Source organism: Seriola aureovittata, chromosome 10 (genome assembly GCF_021018895.1).
Source record: "Seriola aureovittata isolate HTS-2021-v1 ecotype China chromosome 10, ASM2101889v1, whole genome shotgun sequence".
Taxonomy (NCBI): domain Eukaryota; kingdom Metazoa; phylum Chordata; class Actinopteri; order Carangiformes; family Carangidae; genus Seriola; species Seriola aureovittata.
This window is the reverse complement of record NC_079373.1, coordinates 11,328,048-11,345,427: the sequence shown is the minus strand read 5'-3', so window position 1 is coordinate 11,345,427 and position 17,380 is coordinate 11,328,048. Positions and strand designations below refer to the sequence as shown.

General features: G+C 42.1%; 1 protein-coding gene across 8 annotated transcripts; it reads left to right on the top strand.

Annotated features, from left to right (window-relative positions):
* The first annotated feature begins 1,684 nt into the window (after nt 1–1,684).
* On the top strand, nt 1,685–16,928 carry zmp:0000001167 (protein phosphatase 1 regulatory subunit 12A). 8 transcript variants are annotated; one of them, XM_056387457.1, is made up of 25 exons: nt 1,685–2,031; nt 5,858–5,988; nt 6,221–6,339; nt 7,168–7,324; nt 7,556–7,700; nt 7,803–7,877; nt 8,000–8,079; nt 9,277–9,482; nt 9,646–9,755; nt 9,857–10,051; nt 10,218–10,300; nt 10,402–10,491; nt 10,634–10,774; nt 10,876–10,977; nt 11,070–11,160; nt 11,273–11,410; nt 11,493–11,595; nt 11,715–11,818; nt 11,952–12,011; nt 12,099–12,121; nt 12,229–12,292; nt 12,415–12,519; nt 14,028–14,078; nt 14,306–14,356; nt 15,596–16,928. In XM_056387457.1, exons 1-25 carry the CDS (start codon nt 1,756–1,758, stop codon nt 15,680–15,682), a joined length of 2,787 nt encoding a protein of 928 aa, XP_056243432.1. In that variant the 5' UTR covers nt 1,685–1,755; the 3' UTR covers nt 15,683–16,928. The 8 variants fall into 8 exon arrangements, with proteins under 8 accessions (XP_056243432.1, XP_056243436.1, XP_056243433.1 ...); XM_056387458.1 differs by having other exon boundaries at nt 1,686–2,031; nt 9,301–9,482; nt 9,854–10,051; XM_056387460.1 differs by having other exon boundaries at nt 1,687–2,031; nt 10,673–10,774.
* Nucleotides 16,929–17,380: the final 452 nt, after the last annotated feature.

Genomic DNA, 17,380 nt, shown 5'->3' with positions numbered 1-17,380 from the left:
GTTGGGAAGATTCATATGGTTTCACACCTGTAACCATTTAATCTCTTACTATGTAGTAATATTTCAACACTTGCTGTATTGAATTCACAGCCATAATAGTAATTCATAGTTTTTCGTAATATAGCCAAGCTTTGTTTTAAGTCTCATATAGTCTCAACTACTTTCTTTCACAGTAGTGCATCATGTCATATGTCAGCTGCTTGTCAAACATACAAATCTATTTACTTAATAAATAAAAGTTAATAAAGTTGTGCAACGATGACTTAAAGAGATTTATTACAGACGAGACACTTGTCATAACGCACTGTCAACAATAGAGGCGCATTCCGCCACACTCTTTATCAGTGCAGTCATATTACAACAGAACTCATCACACACGGTCACAGTTGTGGTCTGTTGCGAAAGCTGTTTAACCGGCAGTGCTTGGTAAAAACAGGGAATCCTGGAACCTAACAAATTGCCTTCAAAGACAAAATATTTGTTGAAGTGGATTTTTCAGGCACAGAGATTTTAGAGTACGACATGAAACGTGACAATGCCTTCAAGTGATGTCGGGAAAAATGGGACCTGGAAACTGAATTTCCATTAGCCTACTAAATACCATTTTATATTTATATTTAATAGTCTACCTCTAAAGTTGTAGTGTGGAGCGCATGCAGACTTTTTTAATTTTATGCATTTTGATGTTATGTTGGTCTTTGAGTTAATAGATGTTTATTCATAATCACCATTAGTAACCATTTTTGTGATGCTCCTAATAAAGTGCTTGATTTTCACTTTCACCCAGGCCCACTTTAAGTTTTTCATGAATTGGCTACAATGGAAAATTTGCACACGATCATAAATAATAACATGTCACTTTACTGGTAATTGCGTGTGTGCATGCGGAGTAGATGGTGTCTTCAAAGTAATCAATCAACCAAAAGTGGTTGTGCAGGAGTGGAAAACAAAACGCAAAATAAAAACATAAAGCACATGAACACATCACATGAACACAAAATAAATAAATGAATAAAAACCACAAAAGATTTAACAAAAAAAATTGTTTTTAAACATTTTGAATTTAGGTCCTAGGTACATGTGCTCATGTCACAAAAAATAAAATATATTAATGTATCATAAAGTATTTATTTGTAAAATCATTAATCAATTATTCTGCACTATTTCTATAGGCTAATTGTTTTATTTTGTTTGTTTTTATTTTTATCTATTCAACTACAAATGTTATTCAACATTGTTATCCGTCAGTTATTGCTTGTAGCCTAGTCTACAAGTTATTTATCTATTTTTGGCTGCTTTAAAAATAAAAAATAAAAATATATAATATAAAATGTAAAATAAATTATGACTAGAAATATTTGAATATTATCATAATATTTGAATGGTCACAAAAAATGAAATGTAATGTGTGTGTTTTTTGGGCTCATTCTTTTATGTGTTTTTTTATTTTTGTTTTGTTTTTAAAATTTGTCATTGTCTTGTATTGCTAACAGGCAAATTTATGAGTAACATTTGTAATATGTACTTTTGGCTGCTTTTAAGAAAAGAAAAGAAAAGAAAAAAACGCACATTTCCGAGGAGTACCTGAAGGCATCGAAGGACTGCCACTCTGTCAGAAGTTCGCCCAGAAATTCATGGCTTCGTCTCCATTCTGTCTCCACCAGGGGGCGCAGCCCGGGGGAGGCTCAATCCAAACCATCCACTCCGCTGCTCCTCGTACCATGAGCTGAATCTGTCCGGGACAGACCAGGGAAGATGGCGGCCACTGACCATTCCCGGTCCGAAGCTGCAAAACAGCGTCGGCAGGATCAGCTGCAGCGATGGCTGGGCTCGGAGACGGATCAGACGGGATCAGACGCGCGGGAAACCTCGGGCGGTTCCGTGACGCGGCGGACGAAAGTCCGGTTCGCCCAAGGAGCAGTGTTTATGGCCGCCTGCTCCGCCGGAGACCGGGAGGAGGTGGCAGCGCTGCTCCGGCAGGGAGCTGACATCAACCACGCCAACATAGACGGACTGACAGCGCTTCATCAGGTAGCAAGTTTATCGAGTCTGTTATTAACCGTGTTTGTGTTTTCATTAATTTATTTGTTTATGACTTCACCGCTGAGTTGCTGCTAACTGTCGCTCAACTAGCGGCAACGGTTTATCCGTTAATGATCCTCACAGAGGAGAAGCGTTCACTTAACTTACCGGGCAGTTAGAGGTTAAATTTCCCAGTTAACGTAAATCCGAACATTCCCGTTGCTTTTAACGGAGCTTCTTCTGTAGTTTAAATTGAACTTTACTATCGCCCCAGCAGCAGCATTTGTGGCCTGTGTGGACAGACACAGTTAGGTTAGTAGCCCGTTGGAAGGCTGGCTCATCCGCACTGTTGTACTCCGTAAGTTGCAGGCTTCTTTTTTGTAGCATACAAGCGGGCAGGGGGACAGCAGCTAGCAGGAGACAGTAAAAACAGCTCTGAGCCTGGGGGATCTTTGTTAGACATTAATAAGCACAGTGTCCGACTTGTGACACACAGTCCTCGGTGGACTCTCAGTGAAATACTGGGTCGTTGAATTCAGGGAGGATTTTATCATCTGATCAACAGGTTTTTAGTATTTTTCTCAAGGAGGAAAGCAAAGGGGAGTCTTTTGATTAAAAACAGGGCAACTTAGTCAGAAAGAGTGTGGTTTAGCCTTCAGTTTTTTAATTGCAGTTTATGTCCCAAATAGGCTGCACTGGCTTCTCCAGAGCATGTTCCAGCTTTAATGCAGCTCCCTCCCTCCCCTTCATTCAGTCATAACACAGCGGAGCAGTCTGGACAACATCACTGTCACACAAGCCCTTGGTGATGCAGTATTTCCTCTGCTTTTATGATACTGTGTGTCATAAACACATTGCCGCCTCTTCACATACAGTGAACTCACAGTTGGATGGATTTAACTTTGATATCTAAGCATACTTGTCAACATAAGAGATGTTGTGCTTTTAATTTTCTGGCCCACTGGAGCTGAGTGCTGGTTCAGCTTCACTGTGATGTCATTCCCAGAGATGATTGGTGTTTTCCTCCTAATTTAAGACAATTGTATGTATTTGAGAGGCTGCATTCCCATGACCAGTTCAGATGAGTGAGTGAGCATGTTCCTGCCTGGATGTTCAGTAAGTGGGCCTTCTTTTGGTCGATCCACATGTTGGACTGTCACCCAGTGTGGTCCCTCTCCTGCCCTCCATCCCTTCCTCCCCTGTTGCTCGTGGGTTGCCTGGCAACCAGAATTAAATATAGGCCCACACACTCCAAACTTTCCATCCTCTGCATCCAAAGCCTTTCTGTCTTCTCCACTCTTTCTCACTCTTTTGCCCCCCTCTTCCTCCTCCTCCTCTCTCTGTCTCTCTTTCTTTTTCTCCTTCCCTTTGCCAATTCCCCATGGAGGGGACTTTGGGGATTTCGGATGAAGAAATGGAAAACATTCCTCAAACAGCACAAGCTGCTGTTGTCAAAGGCCATTTCCACAATGAGTCATTTGATGACACAGTGAAGGAGTCTGCTGGGAGCCTGTGTGTGCACCCTCCTAATGCACAGGGTGCGAGAAATGCCCTCTGTTCATTCATACAGCTTGGAGCACCCACTTGTTTCAGAGGGCTTCCTCTCTGTTGAGAGTGAAGCCTGCCTTTGATTTGCCATGCTCTGGCTCCGGAGCATACTACAAGCCTCAGCTCAGGGTCTTACAGTGACCATGTTTTTGTTTTTTCCACCATACTCCCCGAGTAATTATCTCATATTATGAAGGAGGGATGGGGACTTGTAGCAGCTTTGTGATTAGTTGATTTAGCCCAAAAGCAAAGCCTCTTAGGTGGCTTAAGACAGGACTGATGGACAGGTTTCTGTGTGGGTATAGGCACTTGCTGCTTTGACATCCTGCAGAGTAACTGTGATAACTATATATAACTAATAATGAAAGACTGTTACGTTAGGGAGTGTAGTCACCTGATCAGTGTCATCTCATCAGCTGGTAGTGATGAAATCTTGAAACATATTCCTTATTTAGGTAGTTCTATGTATGAGATACACAAAGCAAACCAGGAAAATAAGCATAGATAAAGGTTGGCTTGATTTTTGTTTTCCAAATAAACATAAGTAGTAATCTATGTGCGTGCTCTTTGCTTACTCCAGTACAGATTAAGATTTTTCTGTTTACATCAGTGAGAATCACTTCAAGCTGATTTCTATCCAGACTGACAAATGATAGATGGATAGCAATGAAATCCTTTTTACAGAGGATGAACCTTAAAGACTTTGTCGATCAGCTGACTTTCCCTCTAGCACCACTGTGAGGTTGACATTTGTGCTTTTGAATAAAATGTCAACATTGGTACAAACATTCATGCCCCTCTCAGGATGAATTGTAATGACTTTTTATTTTTTATCTGGTGCCACCAGCAGGTCAGACTTTCACTTAGTTGTATAATCACATTCCAGCAAAATGAATATAATTCCCATCTCAGCTGTAATTTATCTTTCAGAAATTAATAAATGTTAAGGTGAACATGGAAAACAATAACGCTATATCTGCTTAACATCAGCGTCTTAGCATTCTCACTGTGAGCATGTTGCCATTTTAGCATTAGCATTTAGCTCAAAGCACAATTGTGTCCAAGTACATTGTCACAGAGTCATTAGCATGACTGTAGATGTTTGTTTGTCATTGACTCATAAAATTCTTATTTTATTAAAACAAGTGAAGAATCTTCCTGTGTAGTTAGCATTAAAAAATGAATCACCAATGATATTTGTAATTGTTGAACTCATATTTTACATACACCTTTACATTTATTCATTTGGCAGACACTTTACTCAAAGCGACTTACAAGTGAGGGACAACACTAAAGCTTCAGTGCGGTAGGAGACCTTGATTTAAGCACTATGTACTAAATCTATTAAATAAGGCGAAATGCATGAAGATCAGATTAAGAAGTTCACCGAAAGTGCATAGTGCACAATATTCGGTTTCCAGTTTCATATGATTTCCATATGATGTATTACCTTGAATTTTCAGGACATTCACAAAACATGAAAAAATAATGTTAGTGCATGCTCAGTCCTCACATCATCACAGGCTGGGCTGTGACATTGATAGAGAATCAGTAATATTTTGTGTTATTCTTTGCAGAGAGGTTCACAACTCTCTAAATTTTGGCTGGTCTTTATCAGTTTTAGAGCTAGTTGCTGGTGCACACTGTAAAAACCTTTTCAATCATCTCTGTAAATAATTGAAGCATAAAACCCCTATTTTTTTAAAAACGAGTGAATGAACTGCTACTGTTGCAAGGTTATTAACTTACAAATTTAATTTGATACTAACTTACTAACTAATAACTTATTTAGATTTTAATTTGACACTGGTGCAGGGATCAGATAGTAGGTGAAATTAAAGCAGCATAACATAGCACCATAAGGTTCTCATGGGATTCATCTTGGGACTTGTGTTGGATCACATTGGGATCTTTGCTCGACCAGCCTCAGGAAAAGCAGCTAAATGGATTCGCTGTTCACTCGCGCCATGAAATGACTGTTTTGGAAAGTACTTGAGGGCTTTTAGCAGCCCACTTAACAGAAAGTTTTTATAACAAGTAGACACAGTAGTCATTGTTTTTAGACCCAGTGCTTTAGTTGAATTTAATAGATTTTGGAAGTGTCTTGAGTTCTGACTTTCACAACAAACCAAAAGGGGTCAAGACCTTCTCTACTGTACTGAAACTGGACTCTGACTGACGTGTGCAGTCTGGTTTCTGTTTTTTTAATATGTGTAACAGGGGTTCTTATAATAAACGGTAAACACTTGTACAGCAATCCATCATGTGGCTGTGTGTCCTCTGGCAGGCCTGCATTGATGAAAATGCTGAGATGGTGCAGTTTCTGGTGGAGAGCGGGAGTGACGTCAACAGAGGGGACAACGAGGGCTGGACTCCTCTGCACGCTGCAGCGTCCTGCGGCTTCATCCAGATCGCTAAGTGAGTGTTGACTGTCACCACGCTGACACATCACTGTCAACCATTGTGATTTAAATACACACAGTTATCAGGCCTACAGTCACTCTGAGTCAGTTTAGTGGTAAACATTGTATAGGCATGGACAGGACATTTTAGTGGATGACAGTGAACTCAGTTTATTCATGTATATATATATTTTATACCGTTTTCTGGTGTAACTGTTGCAGTCTGAACTGTGCTTTTGTTTTTGAAGATACCTGATAGAGCACGGCGCTCACGTCGGGGCGGTGAACAGTGAAGGGGAGCTTCCTCTGGACGTGGCCACAGAAGACGCCATGGAGAGACTTCTCAAAGCTGAAATCAAGAAACAAGGTGAGGAATTGCTGGGTAGCCACGTTAACGATTCCACTTGACTCAAAGTCCTATGTTGCATCTTATCAGTTCTGTTGACACATGACTGCGTGTGATCTTTATGACAATCTTAAGTACATGATAACTGCAATATATGACGTGTTTTGGTTATCATTATATACATTTTAATTATAAGTGCGAGAACTGTGCTTAATTGTTTGTCATTTTTCATTTGCCAAGCATTTGGTGGTTGCTGCTTTTTCTGCTTTATGTCATAGTAAATTGAATATCTTTGAGTTTTGGGTGGTTCAAGGTATTTGAACATGTCACCTTTGGTTCTGGGAAACTGTCAATGATGGTGATAATGTAGATGATCAGATGCTTTTAGGTGCTTTACTGTCTTGGTCCATGTTGTTTAAATGACTGATTCCCTACAGCTTTTGCATCATTTATTTTTTGAAGGCAGAATCAATTAGGAAATTATACAGAGATCTAATTGCATGGAGCAAAAAAAAAAAAATGGTGATGAAAATCTCTAAAAATCGGTCTCATAAATGTATAGACTTAAAACTTTTTACAAGTGGTCACGATTAAAACACGCCCTCATTCTGAATCGAGAAATGAGGACAGAGTCACGATTTGTACCAAGTGTTCTTTGAACTTCATAGCACTGATGTGCACAGAGGCTCCAGGCTTATATCTTCATCACTGTTAAACGCACAGTTTGCTGAGATCCAAATGCAACTGAAACTTTTTCTATTTCTCGTCCATACACACTGAGCGAACATCATATGTTAAAAATTGGCTGGGAAGCTCATTTGCCACTGTGTGTTCATGTGTGCGTCACAGGCATAGACGTGGACAAGGCCCGAAAGGAGGAAGAGAGGATCATGCTCCAGGACGCCATGGCGGTGCTGGCAGGAGGTGGCACTCTCACACCTCACCCAAACACCAAGGCGACCGCTCTCCATGTTGCTGCTGCCAAAGGCTACATTGAAGTCCTGAAGTGAGCATCAGTCCACACACACACACACACACACACACACATACACACACACACACACACACACACACACACACACACACACACACACACACACACATACATACACAGCAATGACAGCTTGTTAGCTTTTGTCGTATTTTGGTGTCACACCAAGTCAAACAGCTTTTATTCATGGCCTTGTTCCTCATTCTCTCCCTCCTTGTTCCCTCCCCTCTCCCTAACCTTGCTCAGGGTGCTGTTACAGTGCGGGGTGGATGTGGACAGCAGGGACACGGACAGCTGGACGCCCCTGCATGCAGCAGCTCACTGGGGGCAGGAGGAGGTGTGCACCCTTCTCGCTGACAACATGTGTGATATGGGTGCCGTCAACAATGTGGTGAGCAGGAGACAAACAACCTTTGCTTGGCGTTCTTCTTTGTCTGTGACTGAAGCCTTAGATCGCACCGTGACTGATCATATGCTGTGAATGTCCTTGTAGGGCCAAACACCTCTAGATGTTGCCGATGAGAACCTGGTGGACGCTCTGGAGGAGCTACAGAAGAAACAGAACGCTGTGAGTCCCACCTTCACACAGGATCCACGACTATCCGACTCAGTTATTTAAACCTGATATGATTGATAGTCTTACAGCGGTGAATGTTCTCTGTGTTTATGTGTGTTTATATTCCTCTTCAGTTACGCAGCGAGAAAGAGAAACAGACTCCTGTTATTGAGACCAGCCCTCAAATCTCCATGGTACCAGTTCGCGCACGCAGGTCAGTGCCAGTGTGTTGATGTGTCGGGGTGTGTGTGTGTGTGTATGTGTGTGTGTGTGTGGGCACACGCTACGCTGTTCCTCAGCTGAACCCCAGTAATCCCAGTACCAGTTGTCTGCATGCAGGTATAATGTTTACAGTCCCAGCATTCATGTGAACCACGTTACTTCTATCCACTGACATTGTTCTGGATAGATGTAGCGCTCAGTGACACTGTGTCCCAGTATCAAGCTAAATACTAACTGTACATACAACATAAAGAAATATAGTATATTTAAAAAAAAAAAAAAAAAAAAAAACTTCAGCGTGGTGTCAATACATATTTTTGTCCCGCAGTGCAATGCTGAGCAGACAGAGAAAAATAATTACCTTACAAGAGCATCTCTGCTATAATAAAGGAGTAGAATAGGCTATATTTATTTAATTTTTTTATATGTATTGTTTGTTGTTATCCTTTGGTTTGTGTTTAAAATAACAACTACGAATATTTCTAAAATATTGCTAATCTAGCAAATTAAATACCTGACAGATCCAATTAAATAAATAAAAATCCAACATTGCCATGAAGCAGCTGTGCTCATTAATTTGCAACATTAGCCACAACAGTCTAATACACCTAGAGATGTATGCAATAGTCACCACATAATGAGTTTATGTATGTCCCATTCATTATGCACATGAATTCTAAGCAGGGTTTGAGTATGTAGAGTGAAACGTGTCAAAATAAGGCAATTTTTTTTTTTATTATTATTTAAACTACACCATACTCTCATAATGCAACACTGATTTCTTTTATTGTATGTATGTATGTATATTATTGTATATACATATACAATTAGTATATAGTGTAGAATTGGGACACAGTAATTGTTTGCCATTTGTGTGGGTGCTGTGCTGCTATTTTATCCCTGTGGTTTTGTGTAAGATTTGCATCATCACATGAAGAAAAGATCAGACAAGCTGTAAAACAGGCAATTTGGAAAAACACATTGGTTAAAGTTACATGTAGCATGTAAATGGTGATAAGACAGCAGTTCTACACACAGCATCACAGAAATTGACCCCACCGTCCCACCCACTGGTGTGTTGATTGGCGCATGCTCGCTCTAATTGGCTGCACATGGAATGATTGCCTTCACTGATCAGCTCCCTGCATGCCACCTGTTGTTCCACCCCACCTTGGCCCCGCCCCTGCAGGACATCTATCTCTCGTATGAGCAGTAAGGAGAAGATCTGCCTCCACGAGCGGGAGAAGCACCCACCTCCTGCCCTGCAGAGCAGTCCGGCTGAGGACGAGGAGGAGGAAGGCCAGACGGGACAAAGTCAGTCTCAGAGCCAGGCAAAAGCTTCCAGCAGCTCCAGCTCGGAGGAGGAGAGTGAATCTGAGAGTGATGCAGAGTCAGGTGTGAGAAAGTTTCCTTTTTTTGAAGGAAATCTTTGGTATTGCTGCTAATCAATATTTAAGCAAAGTGTGTTTAAGAAGTAACATGTTCTAGCAGATCAGAATTTTATGATTTTATGATTTACCTCATGATTCATTAATTGCTGACCTTTGCACGGTTGCAGAGAAAGCGAAAAACCGAGAGATCATTAATAACTTGAACAACAAACGAAACACCAGCAGCCTGCTTCCTACCTCCATGTCAACGAGTACTGCTGCAAGCCAAGTGAAAAAGGTCATATATAGAGTTATTATATAAACAATATCAAATGCCTATTTTAGCTGCATAACAGTACTAAATAACAGAAATGGTGACACTTATTGGCTGATTAGCAGGAACCAAGCAAACCCACAACCACTGAGGCCCCCGGCTCCTGGAGAACATCTCTGAGGAAGGCTGGTAGCTCGGTGACTCTGGGCTCAGTTGGACTGTCTGACTCCAGCCAGGATGCCAGCAGACCTCCAGAGTCAGGCCTGGGCATGACCCGCTCTGCCTCCAGCCCACGCCTCAGCTCCGAGGCCGACACCAAGGTACGCACCACAGGCGCCCACATGATTCAAGCATTTATACACCCGTGAAACCACAGCTATTATTTTATAAATACAGCATGATGTGCCAAATGTAGGCTTCTTTTACAGCTTCCATTCACTGAGTCATATAAATAACTGATGAACTGCTCTCACCCCTTGTCGTCAGGAGCCAAGGCTCGCTAGGGTACCACCTATTCCAACACGGAGACTCTTCAGTATTCCAGACAGCAGCCCTGACAACTCCAACAGGTGGGCCTGTGCTCCGATATGCTTCCTGCACTTGTGAAACCAGAATCTGTTTTTCTGAGTCACTGCATATGTGCCCTTGTCACCCTGTCTGTCTCCTTCAGTTGGCTAAGCCGTAGCTCCTCTTACACCCGGCGCCTTCATAGTCAAACAGGGAATGATCTCACTAGTTCCACCCCCTATTTGCTTCACAGGTCAGTCATGCTGCTCACTGCCCGTCTTGTACTTGTTTGCTCTGCTGTTTGCGTGCGATTGTTTCTGCAGTGTCACAGCACATTATATTCCCCCAGCAGTGAATACTAAATGTATGTATGTGTGTGTGTGTGGCTGTGAAAGATGCCTTTGTGTTTCCAATGGGTTTTGTCATGTTGCTAGCTCATCTTATGGAAAGAGACTGGATGACCCCACCGTGACCTCAGCTAGCACAGGAACAAGCTCTGCTGGACTCAGCCGCCTTAACAGTGTCTTGGCGCAGAGGTATTTAATTTTTGTATACTGTACCGTATGTCAATTTGTCTGGAACATTTTCCGCACTTATCTGAAAGATCTGATAGCCAGCTCTTATCTTTCTCCCAAAGACTTCCTCAGGAACAGATAGAGAAGAAGGATCAGTCTGCCGTCACCACCTCCAACTCTCAGAGCACGACCACGGGCGAACAGGAGACCAAGCAGAGGCGCAAGTGAGTTATTATTGCGGGGCTGATGGTTTTTAAACTGCGAGCCTGATGCTGGTGCTGTTCTGTGGCTTAAAAGTTTGATTTGATTTGTGCAGATCCTATCTGACGCCAGTGCGGGATGAAGAAGCAGAGGCGCAGAGGAAGGCTCGCTCCAGACACGCACGGCAGTCCCGCCGCTCCACTCAGGTACAAACGCCACCTGCTGATGAGAGGGAGATGAGGAGGAAGCCGCCCAGCTCTGGAGAAGTTGTGTTGGTCAGTCTGGTACATAACATGGTGTTGTCTCTTGCATATGAAGGGGGTGACACTAACAGATCTGCAGGAAGCGGAGAAGACCATGAAAACCATGAAGACTGACAACAAAGGGAGAGAAAAGAAGGAGGAGGAAGAGAAGGAGAAAGAGAAGGAAGCAAAACCGAAGAAGGGAGAGGAGGGGGTGAGAGCCGTATTTCAGAGTTATAGCCCTGTTTTGGCTGCACTTGTATAACGTCATGTGACATCACTTACTGTGTTTACAGGAAGTGAGCTGGAGGTCTCGTATTGCCAGCCTGCAGAAGTCGGACCTGCTGGGCCTCACGCAGCCCGCTGGCACTCCACGGCCTCAGGCTTCTGACAGGAGAGGTACGCGCCGCCACCACGTCCCTTTTATTCCTAACGAAGAGACGATAGGAACGATAGAAATTGACTTAGTTGAAATAGTTGATTTGGTGTTTAACGTCCACTGTCTGGCTTTGTTCCAGATGTTGAGGCCAGCACTGGGGAGAGTGAGACTGAGCGATGGGCCAGGGAGCGCAGGGAGAGGAGGCAAGCTCGGGCCAGAAGGAAGGCACAGAGGACCGGGGAGGTACATCACACATACCTTTTTTTTTTTTTCTTTTTTTTTTTTTCTTTATCTGGAAACTTGATGCAAGAAAAGACCAAAGAAACAAAACCAGTGCTGTGAGTTTTATAAGAACATGTTGCACTGTCTGTTTCAGAGTGATGACAATGATCCCAGTGGAGAGGAAGAGTTCTCAGGCAGTGGGCTGGATCCACAGGTGTGTGTGTGTGTGTGTTTATTTGTGGTCACAGTGGACTGTAACATAAGACACCAGCCATAACTTGTTTGTCTTCTCTGTTTACAGACAGACAAACACTTGAGTTCCAGGTATGAATCCATCCTTTGACCTATTTGATTTCCCCTCTTTCTTCATTCTGTCAGCACAGTCTCTGTGATAGCAGTATCTCTGACCTCTGCTCTCCTCATCCACTCAGGTCAGATGTATCCTGTAACGACTATACCCAGGGAGGAGAATCTGAGACCAAGGATTTTAAGAAGGTCGGCAGACAGGGCCGATATTAAGGTCACAAAATTTGTTTCTCTTATTTGTCCCAGTTATTTACGTGTGTGTGTGTGTGTGTGTGTGTGTGTGTGTGTGTGTGTGTGTGTGTGTGTGTCAGTTGTTCGAGGAGGTCTCCAGAGAGAACAGCCAGCTCCAGTCTCAGCTGCAGGACACTCAGAGGATTATCAGTCAGACTAGGTTGGACCTGGAAAAGGCCACGCAGGTGATGACACAGATAGACAAAAGTTAAATGCAAACTGTTATTTTAACCTTCCCTGTGCAAAGACAAAAGGACGCATATCAGAGTGGTAAAACCGGTAATCTGTAAGCTCTGTCATTGTATGCCATCTGTTTTTCTTGGATTCCCTGTTTTGTGTTCAGTTCAGGTGGTTATTACCCATCAGGCTATCCTCCCAAACCCTATTCTGTTTATCACAATTGCTTTTTTTTTTTTAAAGATAAAAACATGTCAAACTTCTTGGTTTAATCAAAATTATCATTAAAGGTGAAAATATGGAACTTTTAGAAGAAGTAATTTAATCATCTTACAAATGAATTGATTTAAAATACAATGCGCCCTTGCTCTCATACATGTGCACACATTCTCCGTCAAGTTTGTTTTGATAGATCCCAACTTTTGTGTGGGAAGTGGCGTACACCTCCGTCAGGCCCTGTTTTGTGCGTCTGCAGCGGTTATAAATGAGGCCCCTGGTGTGACCAGTTGCTTTTGGTGGCTAATATTAGCAAATGATTGCAAACCTTAGAAAGTAACTGACATTACTGAGCCAGTTCACTGACTTAATGGCTTGTCTCTGCTTGAGCTCCTGTTACGCCACATTAAAGCAGGTCATTTAAATATTTCAGGGTTAATGTCACAAAATAAAACAAGAAGTAACACTGAACCTCAGCAGGAGACATCGATTATAGAATTCAATCATTATTCATTATATAGGATGTTCAGCATTTTTTTTATTTATTTATTTGTGTTGTCTTGAGAATTACTGTTGCCTATTTATACCCCCAATGACCTACAATGCACCATGAAAAATGGTGTACAATCAGTGGTCCATAACTGAGAGCTAACTACCATAATGCCCTCTGCAGACAAGGAAAATAAGGCCAATTTAGACAGATGCCAGAGAGGTCAGGAGAGAGGGTTTTTTTTTTCCTCTCTAGTAAAACTCCTTTTATATAATGTGTATACAGCTAACAGTGAGAGATTTTGGACACAGTCATGTTTTTTGTTTCCTGCTTGTCATTTGTTTGCTTGATGTCTTTAAAGCCGCTGACTCAAGCGGTTAAAACGAGACTGTCACTTTTGCAAGGAGAAATAACACTTTTTTTTTTTTCTTTTTTTTTTCATATAAATGAAAAGCTAAATTAATGAGAAATAAAACACACCAGGCTCAGGTCAGTGTCGTCAGAGGTTTGGTCACTACTGTCGTAACTTGGTCTGGTATGACCAATAAAGGTGGTTAATGTTAGTAAAATAATGCAGTGTAACTGATGTTTTTGTGAACTTTGTGACCACTTGTGCTGCTGTTACCTTTATGTTTTACCGTTGCATTTACTGTCATCCTGTACTGATGGACACAGTGGTTGTGGAGCAAAAACTGCAGTCTTCTTTAATTAAAAATATAATTTAGCAAAACAGACACATCACAGGTTGTAACTTTTATACCCACTGTTGTGGAGATAATGTTAATATTGTTGCTTTGTTGCATCCAACAGAGACAGGAGCGCTTCAGTGACTGTTCAGCCCTGCTGGAGCTGGAGAGAAAGGTAATGCCTCTCTGCTGATGATGTTACGTGCTGATTTTTGTAGCTTCATCTGGCTCACAACTGCCACCCCTGCTGTCTGTTGACGCTCTCTCCCCCCTCCCCCCACTCCAACCTCCAACTTTCTCACCTGTTTTCACTCAACTTTTGTGTGCTTTCCTCCTTCCTCTTTACATCACTTCCTGTCTGCCCCCCCACCCCCACCATCCCTCACATTTCCCTGGCATCAGGACCGGAGGATGTTGGAGCGGCGAATGGCAGAGCTGGAGGAGGAGCTAAAGGTGAGGAGATACTCAGAACGAAATCTGATCATGGCCACAGACACTTTGCATGTTCCTGCTTGATTAGCTTGGCTTTAGCTTATGCAGTTCAGCAGAGTGGTGAAGGCACACTGTAGAGAGCTGTTTCACAGTGTATTCTCTCTAATGTTACATCTCATAGCTTAATTTGGTTGTTGATCAAATTAATAGATGATGTTTTTTGTTGTACTTGTCCAACAGCCCAGCTGTGCCTTCATAATACCAGTTACTCATTTTGTAAATTGTCTGACCTTTTTATATTGAATCAGAATGGAAAAGTAGAGTGTAGGTAATTTTTTCTTTAAAGGAATAGTTCAACAGTTTGGGAAATGTGCTTCCCTTTCTTGCAGAGTTTTAGATGAGAAGATTGATACCACTCTCATGTCTGTACAGTAAATATGTAGCTGGAGCCATCAGTAGGTTAGCTTAGCTTAGCATAAAGACTGGAAACAGGGAAGCAGCAAGCCTGGCTCCAATTGAAGGTAACTGGCTGCTGGTAAAATAAAATACGCTAAATACCCCCTTTTTAAATGTGCTTATTGCTAGTTCTTTGCCACCAGACTTTTATTTTATAGCTCCTCCACTCAGGGTTGCGACACTTAAGTACCACATATAAGTACCTGATAATTAGTTCAGTGTCTTGTATCCAGATTCTTGAGGAGCAACATGGGTAACAAATGAGATGATCACCTGTGTGCTTTGTTTGTCCACATTTCAGCCAAATACATGTACAAAAGCTCTTGTTATGAGTGTGTGGCAGCAAAAGATCACTGTCCTTATCATTAGAAAATGTGCTAAGTTAAAAATGAGGCCACTGTCTTTCTTTCAGCTGTGTTTAATGCAGTGCTCTGCTTCCTTTACATACCGTTAACTCAGCTTTAATACATTAGTATTAATTAATCAGCTGTTTTTTTGATTAATGGTTTTTTAATAGGGTTTTTTTCAGGGCAGACACTTTGACATTTCATAGCAGAAAAAAGCGCAAGTGTTATTAACAAGCGTGCAGATTCTTTGTATTGAGCTTGTTGGGTCAAACAACACTTAAGAGCAGCAAAGTGATCTTTAGTAATATCCTAGTAACACTTGCATTTTTCCTGTCACATGTCAAAATGTTTGCTCTGAAAAAGGCCCATAATAAATAAGCAATACAACCATATAATAGAATAAAATCTGGTTGTGTATTTTGTTGTGTTGTAATGTGAGCTTCATTTTTACCACCAGGTTCTGGTTGACCTGAGAGCAGACAACCAGCGTCTTAAAGATGAAAATGGAGCACTGATCCGTGTCATCAGCAAACTCTCTAAATAGATGTGGAGAGAGAGGGAGAGAGAGACACACACGAAGAGCAGGGATCTCTCCCCCTTTCCCATCCATCCATCCATCCATCCATCCATCCATCCCTCCTTCCACACATTCCTCCCAGTGCCAAAGAGTGAGAGGGGGGGAGAGGAGCAGCAGAATGTCCTACGTTACATGAGCACCACAGCTTGACTTGGATTGTGATGCCTCTCTGTGAACAGCTGGAGTGGCTTTTGTGTGCCTTAATGCCCGTTAGTCACAGGAAGACGGATGGCATGAGGGCCCGTGGCTTTGGTCAGAGCTCCAACAGTAGCAACATGAGACTTGACAACAGCCAAAACGCCCACAGCTGGTGCAACACACAAAACACAAAATCTACGACGACTGTGCATCAGGGGAACTCGAACGTGCACACACATTCCTATGCGTGCATCACATACTTCCTCAATGCACATTCCACTGAGCGCACAAGGCAGCTTGGGCCTTAAAGCTCCCACTTAGTATTTATTTTTTTGTGAACACACTCACGTCACACACTCACGAATTTACCCCACTCACAGTCCAGATCGAATGTGTTGCCAAGCAGTAAAGGTTTCGGTGTATTTGTTTAAAACTCGGCTCTGAAACACATTTCAGCCTCTGTCTTCACATTCAGTAACGTCCTGACGACACGGCGAAGTCCATGAAGCTCTGTTGGGTTGTTTTGTTTCCACGTGCAAGTGTTTGAACCCACCTACCTCTCCACCTATGCACTTCCCCACATACATTTTTATTTTTGTGACCACAGACACACTCCATGCTCTTAAACATGACCGCAGAACCAGGTCAGTCGACCACAGCACTTTACTCTCTGCAAAGCAATAAAAGATCTGCGAGGCTTTGCCCGTCCTCCAGTCAGACAACTTTACTTTTCAGAGCAGCGCCTTCTCACTTAGCAAGTCGAGGGAGAAGTTACCCATAGCTGAAGGTCAAAGGTCATTGCACAATTATAAAAAAAATTGCTGTTCTGTCAAAGCCTATTATGCTATGAATGGTTTTAATTATTACCATTGGTAAAGATATTATTTTCATAGTTTTTCATTGTCCGTTCCCCTCTTGCAAGGGAGCATGGTTATGTATATTACATGTGTATAAATATTAGTCTTGAAGAATACCCTTTTGAATTAAAATTCCATGTAGCCTTTCATCACATGTTGGTTTTCTAATATATTAAATGGATGTCTGCACCCTAATAAAAAAAAAAAGTGTGTTTGTAGCAACTGCCTGGTTATTATAAATGCAAATTTTATTGCCAGTTTGTCGACCTTCGCCAGATCATGAACAACGGATCTGGTACATGCAAGATATTAAATTTAAATGCTTCTTAATGTCGTACCCATCCTCACCACTGAATCTTGCTTGGATTCCTTGCTTCTTCATAAAGTGCTGTGACTGATGGACTCATCAGATTTTCTCTCTTGTGTGATCTCTGGTCACCTGGTTGTTTTTTTTTTTTGTTTGTTTTTTTTTCCTGCTTCATCCAAATTGTGCTTGTATCAACCCTGTATACAGTGTCAGTTGCTGTTCTCTGGTAGCCAGATGTCCTGCATCACAGGGGAGGAAAAAAAAGAGGAACTAGAACAGCTGCAACACTGCGATGCTCACACACCATGAGCCTAACAGAGGAAACAGCAACACAGATGTATAGTATGTTTACACTGTAACATT

What these genes read in the sequence shown, in the direction of transcription:
- zmp:0000001167 (XM_056387456.1), top strand. Translation starts at nt 1,756, where the DNA reads ATGGCGGCCACTGACCATTCCCGGTCCGAAGCTGCAAAACAGCGTCGG. An exon ending in TGAGAGTGATGCAGAGTCAG is followed by an intron (nt 9,483 to 9,645) that starts GTGTGAGAAAGT and finishes GCACGGTTGCAG; the next exon opens with AGAAAGCGAAAAACCGAGAG. An exon ending in ACCCCCTATTTGCTTCACAG is followed by an intron (nt 10,492 to 10,633) that starts GTCAGTCATGCT and finishes TGGCTGTGAAAG; the next exon opens with ATGCCTTTGTGTTTCCAATG.